General features: G+C 37.7%; 2 protein-coding genes across 3 annotated transcripts in view; one reads left to right on the forward strand and one right to left on the reverse strand.

Annotated features, from left to right (window-relative positions):
- Window positions 1-1,411: 1,411 nt before the first annotated feature.
- NDUFB3 (NADH:ubiquinone oxidoreductase subunit B3) lies at window positions 1,412-8,457 on the reverse strand. 2 transcript variants are annotated; one of them, XM_020970963.2, is made up of 3 exons: window positions 8,246-8,457; window positions 3,428-3,569; window positions 1,412-1,690 (listed from the first exon to the last, which is right to left on the reverse strand). In XM_020970963.2, the coding sequence occupies exons 2-3, from the start codon at window positions 3,565-3,567 to the stop codon at window positions 1,525-1,527; spliced, it is 306 nt and encodes a 101-aa protein (XP_020826622.1). In that variant the 5' UTR covers window positions 3,568-3,569; window positions 8,246-8,457; the 3' UTR covers window positions 1,412-1,524. The 2 variants fall into 2 exon arrangements, with proteins under 2 accessions (XP_020826622.1, XP_020826627.1); XM_020970968.2 differs by lacking the exon at window positions 8,246-8,457 and adding an exon at window positions 8,134-8,234.
- A 43-nt stretch (window positions 8,458-8,500) lies between these two features.
- HYCC2 (hyccin PI4KA lipid kinase complex subunit 2) overlaps window positions 8,501-26,485 on the forward strand; it is a 96,485-nt gene continuing 78,500 nt past the window's right edge. Inside the window, 2 exon segments of the mRNA XM_020970952.2 lie at window positions 8,501-8,848; window positions 9,463-9,503. The gene's annotated coding sequence lies outside the window, so the exon portion shown is untranslated.

A 26,485-nucleotide genomic window follows, 5' to 3' on the forward strand; every position in this document is an offset into this window, starting at 1 on the left:
TAAAAGTATTGCATAGTAAAATTAAGAAACTGACAGTTATCTAAATTCTTTCAAAGATACTAACTACAACAGTGGTGTGTCCTTGTCCTTTAGATATCATGATAGAGAACAGTACTAAAAATGACTTAAAGAAAAGTCAGATTTTAGTAAGGGAAAGGAAAATTTTTATGAATGCAAAAGCAAGGTCATTGCTGATGTAACAAACAGTAACAGGTGACCTTGCGGCAGATACACTTTGTTCTAGTAACAAATACAATAATGTTGTTCAGACAAAATTCAAAGTGGGGTCTTAGATGATGGTACAAAAGTGTTGATGCTTCCTAGATTGTTCTTTCCTTGCACTTGAAGAAGTGGATTGTTGTAATACTTTTACTTGCCAGAATTGGAATCATAGGAGTAGTTTTCCAACACGAAAAGGAACATGGTGTCATCTCTAAGATAATAAGTACTTCACGGATCTAGAGACATTCTAATGGATGACTTGGAAGGGCAACAGATGAGAACATTGATACTTCCAAGATTCTCATAAGAGACAAGCATCCACCTGTAGATAGGGGAACAGAAATTGTGTTGGCTGAACAGGTCACAGCTTAGAGTGACTGATCCTGGAACTTGCATAGTCTGCTATTAAGCAACTTGGTGAAGCAAGTCTATGAACGTTGGCAGAAAATTCTAGAGGTAAAAGGTCAATGAAGCAATATATAAAACTTCACATAGTAGATCTAGAAAATAAAAATGCTGTATTAGATATTGAGATGAAAGTTGTTGCAGTAAAGGGGATATTAGAATCTGGTTGTTTGCATATGTACACAGTTTGGAAAACATTGGACAAGTAAGCTCAGAATTAATTCAACAAACATTTAATAAGCACCTACTATGTATGAGGCACTGTGTTAGGATATGGAGATATAAAGACAAGAACAATCCCTGCCCTCAAAGAGCTTCCATGCTATTAGGGAACAATGGCAGGACAGGCAAGCAAATGCAAAATACATACAAGTAATTAAAAGTAATTTCAGGAAAGAGAAAGAACAACTGAAATGGGAAAATGGCCTCATGTAGGCCAAAGAGTTGTAGACATGACTAAAAGTGACCTTAGAGGCTACCAACCCTAACTCCTTCATTATACAGATGAAGAAACTGAGGACCAGAGAGTAAGCTGACAAGTTCACAGAAATAATAAGGGCCACCAAATAGGATTATGTAGTGAAGAATTTGTAATAGAATTTGTCCCATATACATAACTTATAAACTTTCATCTTGTGATAATGGCAAAAGAACCATGATCAACTTTCACAAAAATATCAGAGAACATACCTAGTAGTATATACTACCTTAAGCACTCTGATCCAAACTGATATAGATTTGTATGTTATATATTTGGATACCATGACAAAACCAGGCATATAGGTTCTTTTACCAAGTGAAATTTTAATATTAATCTTTAACATGGCAAGGAAGCAAACTACAGAACAGCAAACATTCACTCTAAATAACTAGCTCTGATTCCTCTACGTCTTAACTTTAGTGTTTAGAAGCATGTTCCTCCTCATTCTTTGGTGCAGTTAGGAAATATTCCACTCCGACAGCTAATAAAAATGCTCCAAAACCCCATTTGAATCCTCTTGTCAAAGCAGCCCACAAAGTAACAGGTTTTCCATAATGACCCATGTATCGCCAAGCTTCATTGCTAGGGGTAAAAAGAAAAAATCAGAAAAAAAAGTCTTAGTCACAATTACCTGGTTGTAAAAATTTCATATTTAATCCCTAACTTTCAGGTAGACATATGCAGAGGACTGAATAACAATCTATTAGCCATTTTTCTATGGAATAAGATAGATTGGTCTATTTATGCCTGAACTTAACATGTAAAATAATCTATGAATGAACACTCATTATTTCATAGTAGTTTTGTTATTTTAGATTTTACTAAGGTAAGAGTTATTCAACCTGATTTTTCTTCTATGTTCATATGTAGTAAGTATGCTATTATAAGAGTATTTAATAAAATCCTGGGTGTCTGGGATGGATCCAGCCAAGCATAAGACTACAATCACTTAATTGTGATTACAGCTGTTTTCAGAGGGAGCAGCATATACGGAGCAGTATAAAATCATTGTTTCTTGTTCGGGCATTTTTCCTTCTGGCTACTTTTAAAACAGAAGGATGAATTGAGCCAATAGCACTTTAGGAAAGGATACCTGTTCGCTTTTTTTGTGGTGGCAAAGAATTGGAAATTTAGGGGATGTTTATCATTGGGGAATGGCTGAACAAGTTGTGGTATATGATATGGAATACTATTTCTGCTATAAGAAATGATGAGCAGTCTGATTTCAGAAAAACCAGAAAGGTTTTTTCTGAAATCAGCCTACTTGTCATTTCTTATGACTACAAAGACTTATGTGAACAGATGCAAAATGAAGTGAGCAGAACCAGGAGAACTACACTCTATACAGTAACAGCAATATTGTACGATTATCAACTCTGAATGACTTAGCTGTTCTCAGCAATGTAATGATCCAAAATAGTTCCAAATGATTCATGATGTTTTAAATGCTGTCCACATCCAGAGAAAGAACTGGAGTCTGAATGCAGATTGAAGCATACTCTACTCACTTTATTTTTTTTTTCATATTTTTTTCTTTTGTCTGTTTCTTTTTCCCACAATAAGACTAATATGCAAATATGCTTTTACAAGATTGCACATATATAACCTATATGAAATCGCTTACCATCTTTAGATAAGGGAGGTAGGGAGAAAATTTGGAATTCAAAATTTAATAAAAATAAATGTTTTTTGTTTTGGTTTTTGTTTTGGTTTTTGGCTGGGCAATGGGGTTAAGTGACTTGCCCAGGGTCACATAGCTAGTAAGTGGTATGTGTCTGAGGCTGGATTTGAACTCAGGTCCTCCTGAATCCAGAGCCGGTGCTCTATCCACTGTGCCAGCTAGCTGCCCCTAATAAAAATAAATGTTAAAAATTGTTTTCACATATAATTGGGAAAATATTATTTAAAAAAAGAATATCCTGCTAGATATGTCAGAACAACAACGAGTATGACTAATTTTCCTACTAACGCATTTACCCTGGATAAATATAGATTACCACTGAAAAATTTTCCTAAAATCACTGACTGAAATTGTTAAGAGACCATTCGTATAAGATCAATTTAGATGATGATAACCTCTTCTACAGCAGAAAATATGCCATGACGCACTGATCCCTGCATTATGTGATATCTGTGGACAAGCTTTTATCACCCATCTGAAGGTCTCCTGCTGCATGCAACAGTATAGCTAACAAAAAGTCAATATAACACCAACTTAAAAATTTTTTTTTCTTCAGGAAAGAATATATAGGAAATAATAACTGGTGTTCTAACTGCCGTTCTAGGATGATTATGTCCAAGCTACTGAGGTCCTCTTACCGGGCCCATGGATCCCTGAGACCTTGCTTAGCCAACCTCTCCTGGACTCGCTGTAGTGGTGTTCCTTCTATCTTCCACTGTTTGTAATCAGGGAGTTCAATTTTTCCATGACCATGTCCATGCTCATGTCCATGTGCCATGCCTATAGAAAAATATTAAAAATAAGTAAGAAAGATACAGCCTATGATTTCTGGACATGGAGGTTTATCATAAGGAGGTAAGGCCTTTTTTGTTTGCTTTATCTGTAATCCCAATGCTTAGTACAGTGCCTGGCTCAGAGTAAAGGTTTAATAAATGCTTTCTCTCGCAATGATAGCTTACATCTTTAGAGCATTTTGTAAACCTTACTTTCCTCAAAGCAATAGTCCATTGAATAAAGTCTTAATAAATGTTTATTGAACTGCAACCCTGTAAGGTGGGTAGAACAAACGGTATTGCCCCAATTTGATCACATTTCTAGCTTTTTTTTTTGTTTTTAATGTCACTAGAAGGATGATTAAAAAGGGTTTAAGATTAGATAAAAATCTTTTATTGAAAGAGAAATTACAGGATTAACAGGTGTAACTCAGCATTTGTCACAGAACATATTGCAATTCAAAATGCAGGGCAGTATAGAAAAAATTGGGGTATAGATGGTCAATCTATTTAAAAAAACTTAATTTTTAAAAATATCAGTTGACGTATGGCACAATAGAAAGAGGATCTAATTTGAAATTAGAGGACCTAGGTTTGATTCTCAGATCTGATATTTATATCTTTATTACAATGAACAGACACACTGTCTCTGTGCCTCAGTTTCATCACTGCACTAGATCAGTAATGTCAACTCAAATAGAAAGTGGGACCACTAAACCATATATAAGGTTAGTTGTAGGCCACATATTGACTTAGAAAATAAAATGTTATTGTATTTTATTTGTTTTGCTAAATATGTCTCAATTAATTAATTAATGATTAATTAATGCGGTTCTGGTTCCCCGGTGGGCTGCAGGTGGCAATATCTGACACCTCTGGAATAAATGATCACAACGGTCCCTTTGAGTTTTGTTATGATCCTAGTCAAGAATACCATTTTTTTAGCCATTCATCTGATCTTATTTCCATGTTCATAAAGTTAGACACTGATTTAGAACTGAGAGGTACTTTTGAGATCTTCTAGTCTAACTCTTTTCATCTGCAAAAGAGGAACTAAGCACCTGAGCTCAGAACTGGAGCCCAAATCTTCTGGCTTTAAATCAAGTGCTCTTTCTACCTTCAAGATATCTGCTGATATGATTTAAATTAAAAACAAACAAATCTTATTATCTTTTATGTTTACATCACCTTTATTCTGAACGTATCATTCTTCTCACGCCTACCTTGTAAGCTATTCTTTATTTAAATTAAAAAGGCAATTTAGCAAAAGCAATCAACACATCAACCGAGTCAGGTAGTATTACATACAATGTCCTGCTCCATAGTTCTCCATTTCTACAAAGAGAACACTTTCTCATTCCTTCTTGGGGACCAAGCTTGGTCATTATGATTATACAACGTTCTACTTCGAGAGTGTTTTTGGTTGTTCTTGTTCTTGCCATTTCCACTGCTGTGGTTGTGTAATACTGTGTGATCTTGGTGTAATAATTTCCTGGTTCTGCTTACTGCATTCTGTACATGAATATGAATGTCCATAAGCTCCTAGAGGGCAAGGACGGTTTTTAACCTTTTTCTGTATCCCCATGGATTAGCACATCGCCTAGCACATAGCAATCACTTATAAATGACTGCTGATTGTTCAGTTTTAAAGCTAAATTGAGATGATTTTAATGGGAGTTCAAAACGTTAAGATCTAAATAAATCTTTTTAAAAATAACAGAAAATCTCTTTCCCTCTGCAAATATTTTCATCCATAAATTAAATAATCCCTTTATGTATTAAAGTGCTTTGGAGTAAAGTTGTATACATTTAAGTATCATCTGTAAATGACACTTTTTTGAGGCAAGGGATATAGCTTTATTTGGTAGGTGATATTGGGAAGTACAAATTCTTCATTTTTCTTTTAGATTATCTGGATTAATAAATGTGCCGGAAATTGAAAAGTTAAGGTAGCCTCACCATATAAGGGGGGGAAATGCAGTATTTTTCCACTTCAGTCTTGGCACTTCTCTTCAGTGTTGTATGAGGTAAACACTGTAAGCTAGCTGACTAGCCTCCATCAGGACCAATTAAAACGCCCTTCGTACACTGTCCTGCTTGCATTAGTGACTCAGTGAGATGCTATTTTCCCTCTTAACAACTGAAGAGCCTAGAAACCAGCAGCATGATGTGAGGAAACCAGGTCAAGCTGTCTAAGTTTGGTAAGCACACAAATAAGCCAGATAGCACCCTGCAAGATGAAGGCTGCTGATTTTATGGGAGGATTCTTCAAAAACAAAACAAAACATTATTTTGATATATCACTTTCCTACATTCCCAACCTCATCCCCCAATAATACTTTTCAATAAAAAAGTTAAGCAGAGCAGCCTAGAAAAGTGAGTGTGAGTGATAGTTTGTTACTTCCCACTTTGGTAGTTCATTATTTAAGAGAAAGGGTGGGAACTTGACGTTTAAGAATCCATCCAGCATCATTCACTGATATTACTACTTTTAAAATCCAACAAACATGAATGCCTACTACATCTAAGGAGCTGTGACAGTCCCTCTCCTTAAAGAGTATATGGGCTAGATAAGAGGCAAGTTATCAAAGACATATATGGCCATCTTTGCCTTCGACAAGTTTGTAGTGTAGTAGACAGAAGAGATGCCTACATAGACAACTATACAATACCACACAGTATCTTTGCCCTTCAATTTACTACAATAAGTAACAACAGCTTTATATATATATAGTGCTTTAAAGTTTGCAAAGCATTCTACACAATGTCACTTGATCTTCACAGAAATTCTGTATACTGTACTTTGCACATATCATTTAGTATCTTGGGACTTCAAATATCCTAATTCATAAAAAGCCCTTGGATTACATTATCTCTAAAGGCCTTTCCAAACCAAAAACCCTACACTAAAACTGATTTTGGATCTGAGGAGTTTAAAGTGCTGGTGAGATACCAGGTACGGAAGACCTGTAAGTATTTAAGAGACGTGAGTTTAGACCTGAGAAGATTGGTCAGGACTGGAGATTAAAGTTTTGGCAGTCATCTGCAGGAAGACAGTAGTTTAAGTCATGGTAATGAATGTCTACAAGGAAGGGATTGTAGAGAAAAAGGAGGGCCAAGGATAGAGCCTTATGGAATACCTATGTACTATGAAACAAGCCTAGAATGACAAATTAAAGCCAAATTATGGAGAGAGTAACACATTCGTAAACTACAAGTATCAGTTCTTTGCATAAGGAGTTGCACAGAGTATGAACTACTAGCAAAAGGCAGAGAAGCAATTCAGAAGTGTAGCTGAAGCTAAGGGCGGAGGAAGGACTATTGGAAAGTCAAATGCTCAATGAAAATGAGTAATTCAAAAAGGCTATTAGATTTGGCAAATAGAATACCAGTGCCTTGAGAGAGCAGTTTCAACAGAATAATGGGAGCCCACCCCTAACTTCCCCCACCCCTCAATTTGTCTAGAACAAAAGGTTGAAAAAAGCAGGTAGTGAGAAAGAGGAGTCATCAATTATAGACAACCTTTTAAAGAAAGTTATTAGCACAGATGGGCAAAACAGATATGGGACAGTAATTGTATAGGTTTAAAGGTCAAAAGAAGGTCTTCCTCCCTTCCTCCCTCCCTTCTTTATTATAAAGACTGAGTGATCTCAGCATGTTTCTAGACTTATGGGAAGGAGACTGTTGAAAAAAAAAGTTGAAGATATATAAGGGGAGATGACTGCTGGATTAAGGTCATAAAACAGGCAATAAGGATTTGGATACAGTCAGTCTGTGCTAGGCACTAGGAATACAAAAGAGAGAAAAAAGGCAGTCCCGGCCCTCCCCGAGCTTACAATCTTACAGAGTACAAGTAAAGGAATTTAGGCCAGGCAAGGAACAAGCACTTTTTGAGCCTATAAGCCAGGATATTAACTCATCTGATTCACTTTAGTGAGAAGCGGGGCATATCTTTGGTGACCAGATGTAAGAACAGAGCAGACAACCACTGAGGGCTCTGAAGACTGAGAAGAGGAGGAGAGGGGTGCTGGTAATGGATTCACTTCGGATGGCCTCAATCTTCTCGGTGCACCAAGTGGTTGGGCCATCTGCTCTCTAAGTGTTAGGGATGGGGGGTGGAGGTGGGGATCGGTGTCATTGGGGGCAAGATAAAATCGAATGGGATCGATAAAGCTACAGGCCCTGCACCCTGACCTACTGTAGCTGAGATTGTTGGTACTGTAGCAGGGCCCTCACATTCGTACAAGTTAGGAGAAGACACTACGGGGATAGCGAAGGTCAGAGTGACCCAACGGCTTCAAGGGTGGGGGAGCGAGCTCCCGGACTTGGAGTCTGCATCCAAGAGATCGATCATTCCAACAGGCGGAGAAGAGGAGGAAGTGTCTCCCGAAGCGGGGGCGGGCCTCGTCCGAGCACCAAGGAGAGAAACGCGAGGTCAAGGGTACCCTCCTTCGAGCCACCGACGTGACCCCCCTCCCACCAAGGCGGCAGACGCGTCCCACCTTCCTGTCCCCAGACCCGGCGATCCCGCATCTTCTCTCTCCCCTCCCCCTCCCTCCTCCCGGAGTTACCTGACAGGAATCCTGACCTCCCCGGGACACTGGAATCTCTATACCGGCCCCCCCCCACCCCGTCCCCCAAGCCAGAGCCAAGAGGAAGCGGAAGTCGGCCGGACGGAACTACCTTGGGGCGGAGGGGGGACCCGAGGCTTGCTGAAGCGTTCCAAGAGCAGTGGGGCGATGGGGAAGGCAGGACGCAGAAGATGAAAGAGTTGTGTGGGCGGGGAAGAGGCCCTAAGTTGCCTGTCTCACAGCTGAACCATTTTCGTTCTGGCTGCTTAAGAGAAAGCGACTAAAGCCGAGGGTCTTGCGCGGAGGGGAACGGGAATCTAGGTTGCGGAACCCTTTGGGCGATGCACGCAGCTGAAGGCGGGGTAGGGGGCGGGAAATGTGGAAAAAGCTCGGCGGCCAATGAGCGTGCTCGTTGTTGAGGGCGTGGAGCCGCCCAATGGGAGGGCGGGTTGTTGTGTTGCAGTTGGCCGGCTGCTGTGAGAGGCAGAGGCGGCGGCGGCGGCGGCTCCTGGAGCAGGAAGGGGACGGTGGCGGTGACAGGTAGGCGCCTGCTGAGCGGCCGAGGAACTCGACGCGGCCGACGCGAATGGGTGGTTCCCTCCTCGGCCGAGTGAAAGAGAGCGCTCCGCGCTGGAGGGACTGGACCGAGAGAGAGGGTCGGGGAGCCCGAAGGGTCGTCAGTCAGTCAGCTGCTTCCGAGCGTCTGGCTGCCCAGGTAAAAGCCTGGAGGGTCGTGAGGAGGCGGTGGCAGCGGCGGCTGCGGAGGACCCTGGCGGGGGCGGCGCGGGGGACCCCAGGGCTGGGGTTCGAGGTGGGGCCTGCGGGGCCGGGAGTAAAGAAGGTGTAGCTTGGGGTGGAAGGAATTCCTCGGCTTTGCTGGCACCGAGTGAAAAGAGCCTTTTTGCTGAGGTGATGGGATGGAGGTGGAGGGTAGGTGGGATGCGGGGAAGAAAAGGGACAGTGGTCCAGACCAGGCAGCCGGATCCCCGGAGCCCTTTGTGGGGGCACGTTATGTAACCCTGGGTTCTTTCACACTCCCAGACAGCGATACAGACACACGGTTCACCTTTCTCCTGGATGGAGGGGTTGATGTGTCAGGCTTCTGTCTTGGCCCGGGTACTCTGGGTACAGTTTAGGGGGCGGACTGTCTGTCGGGTGACAGTCGTGAGACCAGAGAAGTCACGGAGAGCTGATGCTAGATGTGTGTTTAAGGCTCGGGGTTAAGAGGTTTGTTATGGAGCAGGTTTTAAAGTTTCGTGGCTTGTGAGTTTATTTTTGCCTTAATTCTCAAGGCTGATAGCACCGTTTTGAATGTTTTTCTTCCTTCAGGAAAGACGAGACGCTTGAGCTTTGGGTATCAACATTAGGAGGTAGGTATAAATTGAGAGCTTGCTTTGGGAGAAGGTGTAATGAATGGGAAACTCGGTATTGCATCGTTATTACCTGAGAATAGGAACCTTGGGGAATGTTCTGCAAAGAAAATGACCTGAAATTACAAACATAACTGCCAGTACTATTTGCTGTGGCTTTTGAAAAGACTTATTTACTTGTTAAGAGCACATTCTTGAAAATGTTTTCGTAGCTGTAACTACGTGTAAATCTTCTGTGTTTAAGTTGTTTATAATTCTCTTGTTAGAAAGATAACAGTTGACTGCAAATGCCTGAAACATGGCAGTTTGGCATGTGAGATGAAATAAATAGCGACAAAATTGCAGGTACTTCCTTAGTATTCATTATGGAAGAACAAATTCTGACTGGATTTAAAAGCCTGGCTTGTAAAACATAGGAAAAACAATTTCGAGAGAGAATTATTTAAATGTTAAAGACAAAATTCTTGATTTCATGTATTTTTAAACAAGTAAGGACAAAAGTAGTTTTTAGCAAGTATGTTATTTTCTTAAACTTACCCTCAGGTATTATAATATTCTGGTACCTAGTTCAGAACTACTTTCTTCCTTCTTCCGCGTAATTCACCATTATAATCTCACACCTAATTTGAATTTCAGATAAGTAAAAAAGATGATTTTTTGAGAATCAATTAACAAGTATTCATGTCCTAGGCACTATGCAAACAGAGTAATTTTATTTGAAATATTTTTGTGTGCCTTTGACCAGCCTTGGCTGCCTTCATATAGCCTGTCACCAATCCTTCCTTTTAGTAAAATCCTTGTAATCTTAAATTTTATTTACAAATGTACTGAAATGCCTGAAAGTAATTTTTGCTTTTATGCTTGTGTTGTTTTTTCCCTGTTATGTAACCAGAATACCAGACTATTTGGAGAGCTAATGACTAATTCTGAATGGCCAGCAGATGTCATTGCAGAATATAATTGGGTTGAATATTATATGGAAATGAACTCCAGTACCTTGAGGAATATAAACCAAGTTAGTGATTACTTAGAAGTATGTATAAGAATATTAGTTATTGATATTGAGCAGTCATTAAGATTTTAGTATTTTTCTTGCTTATGTTCAGTTCAAGCAGCATGTATGAAATGCCTGCTATGTGTACTGTGCTAGGGTCTGAGGATACAAACATGAAAAATGGTATAATTCTTGCCTTCTAGGAGTTTTATAATTTACTATTAAAGTATGATATGTGATGGGGAAGGGAGTAAGCATTTATATAACACCTAATGTGCTAAATATTATCTCATTTGAACTTCACAGCAACCTTTAAGGTAGGTGCTGTTATTTTCCTCATTTTACAGTTAAGGAAATGAAGGCAAACAGAACTTAAGTGATGTGTCTCTCAGGGTCACATTAGTGAGTGTCTGAGGTCGAATTTGAACTTGTCCTCCTGATTCTGGGTACAGTGCCACCTAGCAGCCTAAATGCCTAAAGCACAGGAACAATAAAATAGAAGTGAGAGATTGGTTGATGGGGGAATTATTTCTGGCTGGAGATCAGAGAAGGCTTCCTTAGAGGAGGTTAGCAACTGAATAGGAGCATGGAGAATATTTCTATAAGTGGAGATGGGGGGGGAGCTCTTCGAGATATGGTTGGAGGGTCTTTGTGAAAAGTTAGTACAAGAACTAGAAAGTATGAAAAGTAGTCTAGTTTGGCTTGAGAACTTGTATAAGTGGGGAGTTCTCTGAAAAAAAAAAAGAAAAGGTTGGAATAAGAGGTTAAAACCATATTATGAAGATGGAGTGTCAGATCTTTAGGAAAATTACTCTAGCAGCAATATAAAGAATAAATTAAAGAGGGAACAGGCCAGAAGGGACTAGTCTAGTTGAGAGGTAATAAGGTTCTTGGTAAAAGAGGAGATAGGTGCCAGAAATACTGCACAGACAAAATTGACAGAATTTAGCAACTGTTTTGGGGAGCTTAATAGGGGAAAGAATCAAAGATGAGTTTTCAGATTTTGAGTCTGGTGCCTGGAATGATCTAACAGGAATAGAGATGTTTTGTAGGGGAGGAGATATAGGAAGAAAAAAGATGTTAATTTTGGACATGCTGAGTTTGAGGTACCATTAGGAATATAAAATGGATCTAAAATGGACCTGGAAATTGTTTTTAAATACCTAATTTATAAGCTTATTAATATTACGGAAATTTTACCTCTTTTAATATGAAATTTTGATATTTGCAATTTAGAAGTATAAGTTCTAAAATAATATTCTGCTTGACTTAATAAGTATTTTTTTAATTGAAAAATACCAAGAAATTTAATACTGAAATGAAGTATATGCATAATACCATTAAGAGGGTGACTAACAATAAATGTAGGCATTAAGTTATATCTTTCCTTCCTGAACAGATGTACTTTTTAAATCTTGGTTTATGGTTTCCCAATTTTTCTTTTGTATCTAAAAAAGTCTTCTCTTCACCTTTCTTCTGGCTAGTATTCTGTGTACTTCCAGAATGTTGTTCTACCTATTTATCTTGTGCAGATTAATCCTTCTAGAGGGGATCGGCCCAAAAGGTTAAAAAGTAGAGCTCTTGTTGAGCCCTATAACTTACTTTCTGTATAGAAAGATTTGTTGAGTTCAAATCACTATTGCTTTATTCACTGTACTAGTTACTGATATTATTGAACTGTCTGATCTTTTTGAAGACCTAGCTGTTTAAAGGAGACCAAGAACCGTGACATTTTGGCCATACATAAAAGGCTTGCCAGTTTCACAGACATTTTCATCCAGTTTTAACATTTAAATTACTAAAAATTTACCAGATTTTCACTTCCTGTCATAGCTGTGATGCATCTTTTAGTGGTGAGCTGAAATAGCCAGAAGAGTATTACCACTTCAATTTTAATTTCCCTTGTCCATCGTTACTTCTAGGCCTAGGTAATTTCTTTTTAGGATATAGGCCTATACAGAATTGCACTGATATTAGTGACTGAAAGATGTTTGATTTCAGTTTGGAAGGAACTCCTACCACCAATAATAGCATGACAGCAGTTTGCTACTTCTCTATAACTTAGTAGATAAGACCTGGAGATTTGCTCTAAGGACAGAGAGGTTAAATGACTTGCCCACAGTTATACAGATATTTATCAGTATGTATTATTGTCTATGCTGTCTCTTAACTTGAATTTCTAGAGTTACACTGATAAGATTTGGAGAAAATTTTCTTGGTCAAAGGTCTTATACATTTCACTTTTTCGTAAGATGTGTCTTAGTTGTAAACTTTGTTCTTTATCCAAAAGGTCCCAAAACTTGGACCCAGAAAACATTTTTTTCCTTCTTAAGCTCATTCTTTTGAGCATGACATGGATTTAGTGGGGAAATTAATCTTTCTTTTTCTTTACATACAGAAAAAAAGTTTGGCCCAATACAGCACTCATGTTAAAATACTAAAAAAAAAAGCACAGAAATAAATGTACCTTTCATTAAAAAGGTAAACGATATATCTTTCTTAAGAGCTTTTGTGACAGAGAAACTTTTTCCAATAAGATCAGGGTTAGGGGCAGCTAGATGGCGCAGTAGACAGAGCTCTGGCCTTGGAGTCAGGAGGATCTGAGTTCAAATGTGGTCTCAGATACATGACACTTACTAGCTGTGTGATTCTGGGCAAGTCACTTAACCCCAATTGCCTCACAAAAAAGAAAAAGATCAGGGGTAAAACAAAACACCCATTTTCTTTACTATTGGTTGGTGTAGTTCTAGAAGATATATAGCAATAAGAAAAAGCAAGAAAATAAATAAATGAATGAAACTACATAGGCAAGTTAACTAAAACTACATAGGTAAAGAGGCAAAATTATTTGTTTATAATAGTTTACTTAAAGAACCCCAGAGATTCAACAACAACAAAAATAATAAAAATTAGTCTTCCTTTCTTGATGTTTTAGAATTTCCTTGGGTACTTTATTGCCATACCTAAACAATAAATAGCCTTGAAGTAGGGGGAGGGAAAGGAAGGAGTCCTAGGGAGACAGGAACAACTGAGAGTTAGTTGAATACTATTCTGAGAGCAGTGAATTTGTTATTTTCAGCATTATAGTTTCTAGATTTGAAATATAAGTATCTTAAAGGTCCGCTCAAACTATAGTAACAATTTGATATTGATTACCAAAGTATGGTTTCTAAAACAAATTATTTATTATCTTAAAATGCACTGGACACAGAAAATATAACCAATTTACCCAAAAGTGAACCTTTTCCTCCTTATCTTGGACATCTTTGAATACTTGATTTCTGGTTCTCTTGAATAATGATGTATTCCTTTGTCAATAGTTTTCCCTGTATCAGACTCTGCAAGCTAATAGTACTATTAAAAAAATTTTTTTGAGACAAGAATTAGTTCAGTTGATTAGGTAATGGGGAGAATACAAGCATTAACATGGACAGTTTCAGATTTAGTTATCTGGATTTTTTTTTTCTGTTTAGGCACTTTCATAGTTTCTTCACTTTTATCCTTAGATGTTATATTTATTAATATAGTCAGGGAAATAATAATAATACATATCGGGCAATATAACATTGTGGTTGGGATTTTTGGTTGTCTTTTTTTTAGTCCAGTGTATGATTTTCTTTCTTAAGTAGATATCTGAAGTTTCTTTGCTTTGGGTTTTTTATTTAATAATTTTTATCTGTAAATTGAACACCATTTGTGTGGACAGCACACGGTGATTCTTGTCTTTGATGAATTTACAGTCTAGTTGAAATGATTAGACATCTATGGCAACTGTTGATATGTGTATAAAAATGTGTAAATGAACTATAAGCCCTACAGAAAATAAAAGAAACCATTATCAAAGAGGTAGTTAAAGAAGAAAATGTAAGATTTGGTTTTATGGAGAGAGGCTGTTACAAGTGGCAGAAAGAACTAATATGAGAGTAAGGATGGACTATGTAGATGATATAAAGGAGATTAGTGTAAGTAGAATATAGGACCCAAGTTAGAGCAATGAACTAAGAAATTTGAATGGGTAAGATAGATTTTATTTGCTCAAAGAATTCAGATTCAATCTAATCAGTATTCTATAAGCATGTATTATGTATTCACTATGTACCAGGCACTGTGCTAAGTGCTGGGGATACAAAAAGGAGAAAGAAAGACTAATTCATTACCTTAAGGAGTTTACAATCTAATGAGGGAAGACAATACATAAAAGCAAGCTCAAAAGTCAGGAGAGTACCAAGCAGAGCAACTGGTGGAGAATTCTGAGCCCACTGCAAAAGAAGGAGTTTTTTGCTGTATTCTCCGGTTAAGAGGGGAGAGGCTATGGGGCAGCTAGGTGGCGCAGTGGATAGAGCACCAGCCCTGGATTCAGGAGGACCTGAGTTTAAATTCGGCCTCAGACACATAACACTTACTAGCTGTGTGACCCTGGGCAAGTCACTTAACTCCATTTCCTAACCAAAAAAAAAAAAAAAGAGGGGAGAGGCTACGGAGATTGTTGAGGTGTTGAATTATCAAAGCTGAGTCAGTCTCTATGTTGATGAAATTTTAGGTGATAAGCTAGGGGAGAAAGGATATTCTTGTAGTTGAAACTAAGCAGAGCAACTGATAGGAAATGAAGGACTAAATGTGATAATGTAAAGGGAATAATTAGAGAATACATGAAAAAGTGGGAAACAGGTGACTTGGAAAATTTTTTTTATAACAGATTTCACTGAAAAAGGTCTCATATCCAAGATACATGAGTTGATTCAAATTTATAAGACTAAGAACCATTACCTCATAGATAAATGATCAAAGGATATGAACAAATAGTTTCAAAGGAAGAAATCCAAGCTATCAAAAATCATCTGACAAAATGTTGTAAATCCCTACTAATTAGAGAAATTCAAATTAAAGCAATTTTGAGGTTCCACCTTGAACCTATCAAAGAAGACAGAAGAAGAAAATGACAAATATGGGAAGATTGTGGGGGGAAAAAAGGTACACTTCCCCATACTATTGGTGGAACTGTGAATTGGTCCAACCATTCTGAAAAGCAATTTGGAACTATTCCCCAAAAGACACTAAAATGTGCATACTTTTTAGCCCAGTGATACTACTGATCTTTTAGTCCCTATCCTTCAGAACCATTTCAACCCTTAACTTTATTGATCAACTCCCATGTATATAATTACCATCTCTATGCTGATGATTCTTAAATCTACCTATCCTACCCCAAATTCTCTGCTGAACTCCAGTCTCACATCTCCAACTGCCTTTTAGACATGATTATCTGATAGCCATCTTAAACTCAGTATGTCTAAAACAGGACTTATACCCCTGAACCCTCTCCCCAACCCCTTCATTCCTGTACAGGGTAACAGCATCCTCCTGGTTCCTCACTATCTCTCACTCCCTCATATCCAATTAGTTTCCAGGGTCTGTTAATTTGATTTTTGCTATGTATCTCAAATATGTATCCTCTCATCTGATGCTACCACCAGTCTCTAGTTCAGGTCCTCATCACCTCACACCTTGATCATTGTCATAGCCTGTCTGCTTCATATCTTTTCCCACTCCAAGCCATCTCCCATTCAGTCTCTAACATGATTTTCTTAAAATACAGGTCTGATCATATAAACATCCCTATTTAGTAAACTCTAGTGACTTCCCTTTGCCTCCAAAGGCAAATATAAGTACTCCTTTTTGGCATTCAAAGCTGTTCATAACCTAGCCCCTCCTACCTTTCTAGTTTTATTACACCTTATTCCCTAACATGTACTTTTTCGTCCAATAACACTGGCCTTTCCTGGCTGTTCCATGAACAAGACACTCCATTTCTTGGCTCTGGCATTCTCTCTGGCTATCTCCCATGCTTAGAATGCTGTCGCTCTCCCTCCTCCATTCTGAGTGTGACCTTCCTGTTTTCCTTTAAGTCAACTAAAATTCCGCCTTCTACAGGAGCCTTCCCCAACCCTTTTTTTTTTTTAAAGTCAGTTGGGGTTAAGTGACTTGCCCAGGATCACACAGCTAGTAAGTGTCAAGTGTTTGGTCTGAGGCCAGATTTGAACTCAGGAACTCCTGACTTAAGGGCCGGTGCTTCTATCCACTGTGCCACCTAGCCCCCCCCCCCCCTTTAATGCCAGGCCTTTCTTTCTGTTAATCATTTCCTATTTGCCCTTGCTTGCTTTGTACATATTTGTTTGCCTGTTGTCTCACTCATTAAATTGTAAGCCCTTGGAGGTAAGGGACTATTTTTTGCCTCTTTTTGTATCCCCAGTGCTTAGTAGTATCTGACTCATGATGTGTGCTTAATAAATGTTTATTTATTGATTGACTATTGCTGATATTTTCAATCAGCAGTGTTATTTATCCCAGAAGGTTTGATTATAACATTGTTCAGTTGTTTTAAATGGAGCATAATATTGATTTTGAATTGAACTTTCTTTCCTTTGAGAAAAATTAGAATTAAATTTGTCAGTAGTAATGGTTGGTTTAAGTTCTGAGATGATTGCTTCAGCCTTGTAGACTAAGGTTGTATGTCAGAATTTTTTATTAGAGCATTACTAACATGAAAAATGGTTGTAATTTAAAAAATGAAAGTGGGTATATTTAGTTAATTTATTAAATTGCTTTCTTTTATTGATGGATTTAAAGTATTTGAAATATTGCAAAGTTTAGTACTTTCTAAGGCAGTAAAAAATCACTGAAACTAAATCTTTTCTTGCTTTTATCATACTTTTTTATACATCCATTTTTGTTAGCAGCAGCAGATTCTTGGTCATGCCTTGAGACATTTTGGCATAGTAGAAAGAGAATTGAAGTAGAAGTCAGGAGACCTGGGACTAACTAGTTGTGTGATCTTGAGCAAGTATTTTTGTGACCCATAGTGTCTCATCTGTAAAATGAAGGGCTTAAGATAATGGTCTTTAGAAGTCCCTGCTTCTTTAAAGAATCTATAGAGGCAGAGCCAAAATAGTGGAGTAGCAGGAAAAAGTACAGCAAGCTCCTCCTCTGTCCCTACAACTCCAGTAGTGACTGACCAGCAGCAGTCTGCTAAAACTCCAAATGGGCCAAGCCCCAAGGTCTGTTACTCAGTCACAAATCCAGGTCAGGAGTTTGCAGAGCCTAGACCAAGGAGAGATAGCAATCACACTTTCCCTTCATCACTTTGGGAGCACTGAAAGCTTGCAGGTCCCAGCTTAAGCTGCCTCTGAGATCCTGGAATAACACAACACTTAATATACCCAAGAAAGCATTAGCATTTTCAGATTAGACATTCCTTCCAAAGTGTCAAAGAGTTGGGCTCTTTCATAAAGTCCAAAGTCAGGAAGTAGGCTGAAGAATCAGGAAACAAAAAGAGAATCCCCCCAGGGATGTCCACAATATAAACTCAGAAGAAAAGAATGGCTCCCAAACATCTGTGAGAAAGCCTCAAAGATAAATGCAGTATAGGCACAAATTCAACTTAGAAGAAGAATTCTTTGAAGAAATGAAACGGGAGTTAAAAAAGCTTAAAATATTTTTATGAATAATATAAAAACAGTAAATGAAAAAATTTTGAAGAAAAATGAAAAGGATGGAGTGAAGAATTGGAAAGGGAAATAACAACTTAGAACAACAAATATAAAACCTTACCTAATTTAAAAAAAAACCTCCTTGGAAATTAGAATGAACCATATTGAAGGTAATGACCATAAGACAACAAGAAATATTAACAGAAAGTGAAAAACTGGAAAAACAAAAGAAAATAGAAGGCATTTCATAGCAGAAACAAGTGACTTGGAAAACAGATTGAAGAGAGATAATCTAAGAATAATTAATAAACTGGTCAGTTTTTTCAGTGAGGTATTTTACATTTTCATCAATTTTTTCATTCTTTTATTTTTGTTAGACTGATTCTTGCTCTCTCATAGTCATTAGCTTTCATTTGCCCAATTCTGTTTTTTAACAGATTGTTTTCTTATATTAGATTTTGTATCTCCTTCCCCACTTGGCCAATTGTATTTTTAAGAGACTTTTCTTCAATGTACTTTTTTTCCAGTTGGCCAATTGTATTTTTTAAGGATTTGTTTTCTACAGTTAATTTTTGTCCTTCCTTTTCCAAGCTATTGACTCTCTCTTGCATATCTCTCATTTCTTTTCCCATTTTTTCTTCTAGCTCTCTCATTTGACTTTTAAAATCCTTCTTGAGCTTTTCTAAGAAGGCTTTTTGGTCTTCAGACCAATTCATATTCCCTTTTGAAGTTGGACGGTGTTGTCCTCTTCAGAATTTCTGCCTTATCTTCTACTCTTCCCATAGTAAGAATCTGTCGTACCTTTCCTTTTGCTCATGGTGTTTGCTTGTTTCCTGGCCCTTAAAGAGATTGAGCTTTTCTGCTGGGTAGCAAAGGGCACTGACCCAAGCTTCTTGTGTTGGGAGCCTAGGGCCTGGTCACTGGCTTTGTGTGCTAGGGCTTCCAGTGTTGGCAGTTGAAGTCTGTAGGGTTCTGGCAGCTTACCTGATGTTGGGCTGGCATCAGCAACACTGGAACTCTAGGGGTAGGATTGGGTAGTGTGGCTCCTGGAGATTTACTGCTTAACTGGGCCTTTCTTTCCTTTTGCTTTCTTCAGCTCCTTTCAGATGGATGTTGTAGGGTGTTTATCCACCTGGGGCCCCTTGGAGTGCTGCTTCCCTTAGTTTCGCTGAAGCACTGGGAGAGCTGGTTGCTGTAGAATGCCCAGGTACCTGGTGGTTTTCCAGGCTGGTTTCCACCACTTCCCCCACCCTCAGTGAGGCTCTGGGAGAGGCCGAGGGGGTGGTGGGGGGGATGGTCCAGGTGTTGGTGTTTGCCAGCTCCACCACCTGAGCTTCAGGATGTCCTCCTAGTATGCTGAAGTGGGGCTTTCCACTAGCTTGCTGGGACGCTTCCTGATCTGTACTGCTCCCCTTCCCCCAGGATAAAAGGGGCCTTTCCTGGTTAATCCCTCAAGCTGCCTTGTCTACTGGACTGCTGCACTGCATCTTTCTTCTGGTTCAGCTGTTCCAGGATTTTTCCTCCAAAGTTGTTCTTTTCTTTTCTTTCTTTCTTTTCTTTTCTTTTTTTTTTTGGCTAGGCAGTGGGGTTAAGTGACTTGCACAGGGTCACACAGCTAGTAAATGTTATGTGTCTGAGCCCCGATTTGAACTCAGGTCATCCTGAATCCAGGGCCAGCACTCTAGCCCCTGCACCACCCAAAGTTAACTGCTCTTAAAATTATTACTGTTACTGTATACAATGTTCTCTTGTTCTGCTCATTTTGCTCTTCATTATTTCATACAAGTCTTTCCATGTTTTTTCTAAAATCAACAAGCTCATCATTTCTTATGTTACAGTAATATTCCATCATGATCAACTTATTTAGCCATTCCCCAATTGATGGGCATCCCCACAGTTTCCATTAACTGGGGTTTTGTGAAACAGCCAAACTCTGCCCTCTTTGGGGTAGTATTGTCAGTCTTAGTTGGTCTTTATGTAATCCCTGGGTTCCTGTGCTGACCTCCTCTTCCCAGGGTAGACCCCCCCCACACACACCTTTGAGGCTCAGATTACTTCCTGGGTGTTATAAGCCTTCCATTGTGTCTCAGGACCAGGTGCTAGGGCCCTGGAGCTTTGGGGTGTCCTGCTCCAAATGCCACCGGACCTGCTGCCATACCCATCCTGATCACTGCTGCTCCTTGGGACTTCTAGTATACTCCCCACTCCTCCTTATGTAGCCACTCTTGGTTGGTCTCCCTGGAGCCATAAGCAGATAAGAAGAGTATAGGGAAAATAATTTTGGGCGTTGATAAGGCACATTCTATCAAACATTATTTATTTTTTCCCTAAAACAACCACAGTAGGTTGTTGGTGTCATAGGAACAATGTTATCAATGAGAGATGTCTTAGGCAAATACTATGGATATTTACATTTCAAGCTAACTTGCTCTGGAATAGAAGAATTGTGTAGTCAGGGTTGTAGAGAATGGTGGATATGAAGAAGAAAGGAATGAGATCTGGTTAGGAAGATGACATTCCTTTAAGGTTTTCTTTCTGGCTGCTTGCAGTACTTTTTCTTTGGCCTAGAAGTTCTAGATTTTGGTTATCTGTCCCTGGTAGTTTCTATTTTGGGGTTTCTTTCAAAAGGTAGCTATTTCCACATTGCCCAAGGTTCTAAGACATTTGGGCAGTTTTCTTTTGTGATTTCTTAAAATATGATGTTTAGACAGCACTCACCCCCCTTTTTGTTTTTTTTTTTGGTCATGGCTTTAAGGTAGTACAATGATTATTCCATTTTCTCAATTTATTTTCTAGATAAGTTTTATTTTTAGGCTATATCTTACATTTTCTTTTGATACTTATTATCTTATGGAGTCATTATCTTTTACATTCATTTTTTATAGTGCTGCAATAATTGACATTCTCATAGAAATGTCACAAGATCTGATCTGATCTAATACAGTAAGCATTATTAAGCACTTAAAATTAAGCCACTTAAAAAGGCAGTGTGCTAAGCTCAAAGGATGCAAAGGAAAGGCAGAAAGATATTTACAACCCTAAAGAGCTTATTTTTTATTTTAATTTTTAAAAAATTTATTTATTTTTAGTTTTTAACACTCACTTTTATAAGATTTTGAGTTCTAAATTTCCCCCTCTCTAAGATGGCATGCAATCTGATATAGGGTATACATGTATGATCATATTAAACATATTTCCACATTGGTCATGTTGTGAAAGAATCAAAACAAAAGGAAAAAACCGTGAGAAAGAAAAAACAAAAAAAGCAATAAAAGAGAAAATAGTATGCTTTGATCTGTATTCGGACTCCATAGTTCTTTTTCTGGATATGGATAGCATTTTACATCATGAATCTTTTGGAGATGTCTTAGATCATTGCATTGCTCAGAAAAGCCAAGTCTAACAAAGTCAGTCATCACACAGTGTTGCTGTTTAGTATTCTCCTGGTTTTGCTCACTTCATTCAGCATTGGTTCATGCAAGTCTTTCCAGGTTGAAGTTCACCTGGTCACCATTTCTTATGGAACAGTAGTATTCCATTACATTCATATACCACAACTTGTTCATCCATTCCCCAATTGATGGCCCATCCCTCAATTTCCTATTCTTTGCCACAACAAAAAGAGCTGCTATAAATATTTTTGTACGTGTGGGTCCTTTTCCCCTTCTTATGATCTCTTTGGGATACAGACCTAGTAGTGGTATTGCTGGATCAAAGGGTATACACAGTTTTATAGCCCTTTGGGGACAGTTCCAAATTGTTCTCCAGAATCGTTGGATCAGTTCACAGCTCCACCTACAATAAACAAATATTCCAATTTTCCCATGTCTTCTCCAACGTTTGTCATTTTCCTTTTTTGTCATATTAGCTAGTCTGATAGAGTTGTTTTGATTTGCATTTCTCTAATCAACAGGGATTTAGAGCATTTTTTCATGACTATAGATAGCTTCAATTTCTTGCTCTGAAAATGGCTGTTCATATCCTTTGACTATTTAGCAATTGGGGAATGACTTGTATTTTTATAGATTTGATTCAGTTCTCTATATATTTTAGAAATGAGGGGCAGCTAGGTGGCACAGTGGATAGAGCACTGGCCCTGGATTCAGGAGGACCTGAGTTCAAATGCGACCTCAGACACATAACACTTACTAGCTGTGTGACCCTGGGCAAGTCACTTAACCCCATTGCCTAGCCAAAAAAACAAAACAAAACAAAAAAAGAAATGAGGCCTTTATCAGAGACATTGGCTATAAAAATTGTTTCCCAGCTTTCTGCTTCCCTTATAATCTTGGTTACATTTGCTTTGTTTGTGCAAAACATTTTTAATTTAATGTAATCAAAATCATTCATTTTGCATTTCATACTATTGTCTGTCTCTTGTTTGGTCATAAATTTTTCTGTTCTCCATCGATTTGACAGGTAAATTATTACTTGCTTTCCTAATTTGCTTATAGTTTCACCCTTTATGTCTAAATTGTGTACCCATTTTGACCTTATCTTGGTATAGGTTGTAAAATGTTGGTCTATGCCTAGTTTCTGCCATACTATTTCCCAGTTTTCCCAGCAGTTTTTGTCAAATAGTGGGTTCTTATCCCAGAAGCTTAGTGGTAGTTTAGTTGGTATGGCATTGAATAAGTAAATTAATTTAAGTAGAATTGTCATTATTATGTTAGCTCGGCCTACCCTCGAGCAACTGGTATTTTTAAAATTATTTAGATCTGAATTTATTTGTGTGAAAAGTGTTTTGTAATTATGTTCATATGGTTCCTGGGTTTGTCTTGGCAGTTAAACTCCCAAATATTTTGTATTGTTTATAATTACTTTAAATGGAATTTCTCTGTTTCTTGCTGCTGGATTTTGTTAATAACATATAGAAATGCCGGTGATTTATGTGGATTTGTTTTATATCCAGCAACTTTGCTAAAGTTGTTAATTATTTCAAGAAGTTTTTTAGTTGATTCTCTAAGATTCTCTAAGTATACTATCATATCATCTGTAAAGAGTAATAGTTTCTTTTCCTCATTGCCTATTCTAATTCCTTCAATTTATTTTTCTTTTCTTATAGCTAAAACTAACATTTCTAGTACAATATTAAATAACAGTGGTGATAAAGGGCATTATTGTTTTTTACCCCTGATCTTACTGGAAATGATTCTAGCTTATCCCCATTACATATAATGCTTGCTGATGGTTTTTGATAGATGCTACTTATCATTTTAAGGAGAACTCCATTGATTCCTATGTTCTCCAATGTTTTTAAGAGAAATGGGTGTTATATCTTGTCAAAAGCTTTTTCTGCGTCTATTGAGATAATCATATGATTTCTGTTAATTTTGTTATTCATATGGTCAATTATGCTGATAGTTTTCCCAGTATTGAACCAGCCCTGCATTCTTGGTATAAATCCCACTTGGTCATAGTGTATTATTCTAGTGATGAGTTGCTGAAGTCTCTTGGCTAGTATTTTATTTAAAATTTTTGCATCTATTTTCATTAGAGAAATTGGCTTATAATTTTCTTTCTCTGTTTTGGCTCTTCCTGGTTTAGGTATCAATCAGCACCATATTTGCGTCATAAAAAGAATTTGGTAGGACTCCTTCACCTGTTTTTCCAAATAGTTTATATAGTATTAGAATTAATTAGAATTAATTATTCTTTAAATGTTTGATAGAATTTACTTGTAAATCCTTCTGTCCCTGGAGATTTTTTTCTTAGGGAGTTCATTGACGGCTTGTTCAATTTATTTTTCTGAAATAGGGTTATTTAAATATTTTATTTCCTCTTCTGTTAATCTGGGCAATTTATATTTTTGTAAATTTTCATCCATTTCACTTAGATTGTCAGACTTATTGGCATACAGTTGGGCAAAATAGCTCTTAATTATTGTTTTAGTTTCCTCTTCATTTGTGGTAAATTCACCCTTTTCATTTTTGATACTGGTAATTTGGTTTTCTTCTTTCTTTTTTTAAATGAAATTTACCAAAAGTTTATCTATTTTATTGTTGTTTTTTTTTTAATAAAACCAGCTCTTAGTTTTATTTATTCAGTAGTTTTCTTAATTTCAATTTTATTAATCTCTGCTTTGATTTTCAGAATTTCTAAATAGGTGTTTAATTGGGGATTTTTAATTTGTTCTTTTTCTAGTTTTTTTAGTTGTATGACCAAGTCATTGATTTCTTCTTTGCCTATTTTATTTGTGTAAGCATTTAGAAGTATAAAATTTCCCCTAAGAACTGCTTTGGCTGTATCCCTTAAGTTTTGGTATATTATCTCATTATTGTCATTCTCTTGAGTGAAGTTATTGTTTCTATGATTTGTTATTTGACCTACTCATTCTTTAGGATTAGAGTATTTAGTTTCCAATTAATCTTTAGTCTGTCTTTTCATGACCCTTTGTTACATGTACTTTTTATTGCATCATGATCTGAAAAGGATGCATTTAATATTTCTGCTTTGTGCATTGGATTGTGAGGTTTTTATGCCCAGGTACATGGTCAGTTTTTGTATAAGTACTATGTACAGCTGAGAAAAAGGTATATTCCTTTTTGTTCCCATTCAGTTTTCTCCACAGAGGTCTACCATATCTAACTTTTCTAAAATTATGTTCATATCCTTAACTTCTTTCTTGCTTATTTTGTGGTGAGATTTATATAGTTCTGAGATGGAGAGGTTGAGGTCCCCTACTAGTATAGTTTTGCTGTTGTTAGAAACACGCTTAACACTAAAATTTCAGTGTCAAGAAAAGTTTATTTTTTAAATTTTTTTTGACTGTCATACTTAATTTTATTTACATAATTAGTGATAACAGCATCAACACTATCAGCACACATAACTTGTAAAGTGACAAAGAAGATATCCAAGGACAGATGGACCAGATGGTAGTTTTCAACCACAATTTCAAGAAAAGTTTATTACAGAGAGAGTCCAGAGGATTTAGACATTTCTGGCCAGAAACGGGGAGAGAGCACTGAGTACAGAAGTGCTTTTATGCAGTTAGGCGTGTGCGAAGCACCTTCCAGGCCTAGATTGGTCTGTTCCTTTCTGGGTTACAACCTTCCTTATAAGTTCCATCTCTGTTTCCCCCTTGATATGTTCAAACATGTCCCCCCTCTTGTCGTCATGCATCCCGTGATCCATTAATAAGATTCTAATATTATATGGGGTGTGTCAGTTAATAATAATGAAGCTCATTAAGCATGTGCAATAACATTTTGCCAGTGTCTTCAGGTGGACCCCAAACTGTTTGAGTCTGATGGGCCCTTATCTTGATTTTGTGATTTTCTTGGAACCATCAGCTTACTTCTTATTGGCTAAGCCCACCTGTGGTGTAACTGCTTCCTTGAGTTGTTTTTATAACTCTCTGCACTGTTTCATCTTTGTGGAAACTTAACCCTTGCCTAACTCTCACACTGTCTATTTCTTCCTGTAGTTCACTTAACTTTACCCTTAATAATTTGGATGCTATATCGCATGGTGCATATATTCCCAAAGAGCTTATATCTCTGTAGGATGCATTATGTAAATAGATTTAGTGTAGTGCCTAGAGCACTGGCTCTGAAGTTAGAGGGCCTAGGTTCAAATTCTGACTCTAGTGTATGTGAATTTAAATATGTCTCTCCCTGAGAATAATTTTCCTCAACTGTGAAATAAGGGAGTTAGACTTGATCACCTCCAAGATTCTTTCTAGCTCTAACTTTGGAGAGAGAGACTTTAGGAAGGATGGAGAAAGCAATAACAACTAATAGGATCTGGAAAAGATTCCCATTGGAAAAGGCACATAGGCTGAACCTTGGAGGGATCTGCTTTTACAGATATAGAGGGACTGTATTCTAACACTACAGGCCAATCTGTGCAAAAGCATAGAGGCAGGAGATGAAGTGCAAAGTTCAAGGAACAGTAAGTAGGCCAATTTGTCTGGAATGCAGATTATGTGAAGGGCTACAGTGTACAATAAGCTTGGAAGGGAGTCTAGTATTGTTCCAAATTGAGGAGTCTGCATTTACCTCACAGGCAAAGCAGTAAGGAGCCACTGACATCTTGAGCTGAGGTCTAGTGACACTCAGCACTCAGTGTTGTGCTTTAGGAAGATTATTTTGGCAGCTATGTGGAGGAGGCTAGATTTGAATGAGTCTAATCAAGAAATGGTTGCAATTTCCTGATGAGAGATGATAGAGGCCTAAGCTAAGGTGGATATAGAGAAGGAAACAAATTTGAGAAATATTATAAAGGCAGAAATGATGACGCTTGTTCTCCTTTCAGTTTCATTTACACGTAGTCTCTGGATGTTCAGGTTTAGCTGGGTTTCAAATCAAGCTCTCTCAATTAAATGAATATTTATTAAATATATACTATGTGCAAAGCACTCTGCTAAGTGCTAGACATACAGATAAGAAAAAAGGACAGGACCATCTCCCTGTCCCTCCCAATGAGCTTACAATCTAATGGAGGAAGATATTACGTGAATATTGATTTTTATTATTATCTTGGTCAGACCACATGTG

The sequence above is a fragment of the Phascolarctos cinereus genome, unplaced genomic scaffold (assembly GCF_003287225.1).
Source record: "Phascolarctos cinereus isolate Bilbo 61053 unplaced genomic scaffold, phaCin_HiC Scaffold_7;HRSCAF=346, whole genome shotgun sequence".
Taxonomy (NCBI): Eukaryota; Metazoa; Chordata; class Mammalia; order Diprotodontia; family Phascolarctidae; genus Phascolarctos; species Phascolarctos cinereus.

Coding starts and splice junctions, on each gene's coding strand:
- NDUFB3 (XM_020970963.2), bottom strand. CDS start 3,567: ATGGCACATGGACATGAGCATGGACATGGTCATGGAAAAATTGAACTC. Junction 1,691..3,427: donor CTCAGGGATCCATGGGCCCG/GTAAGAGGACCT, acceptor TTTTACCCCTAG/CAATGAAGCTTGGCGATACA.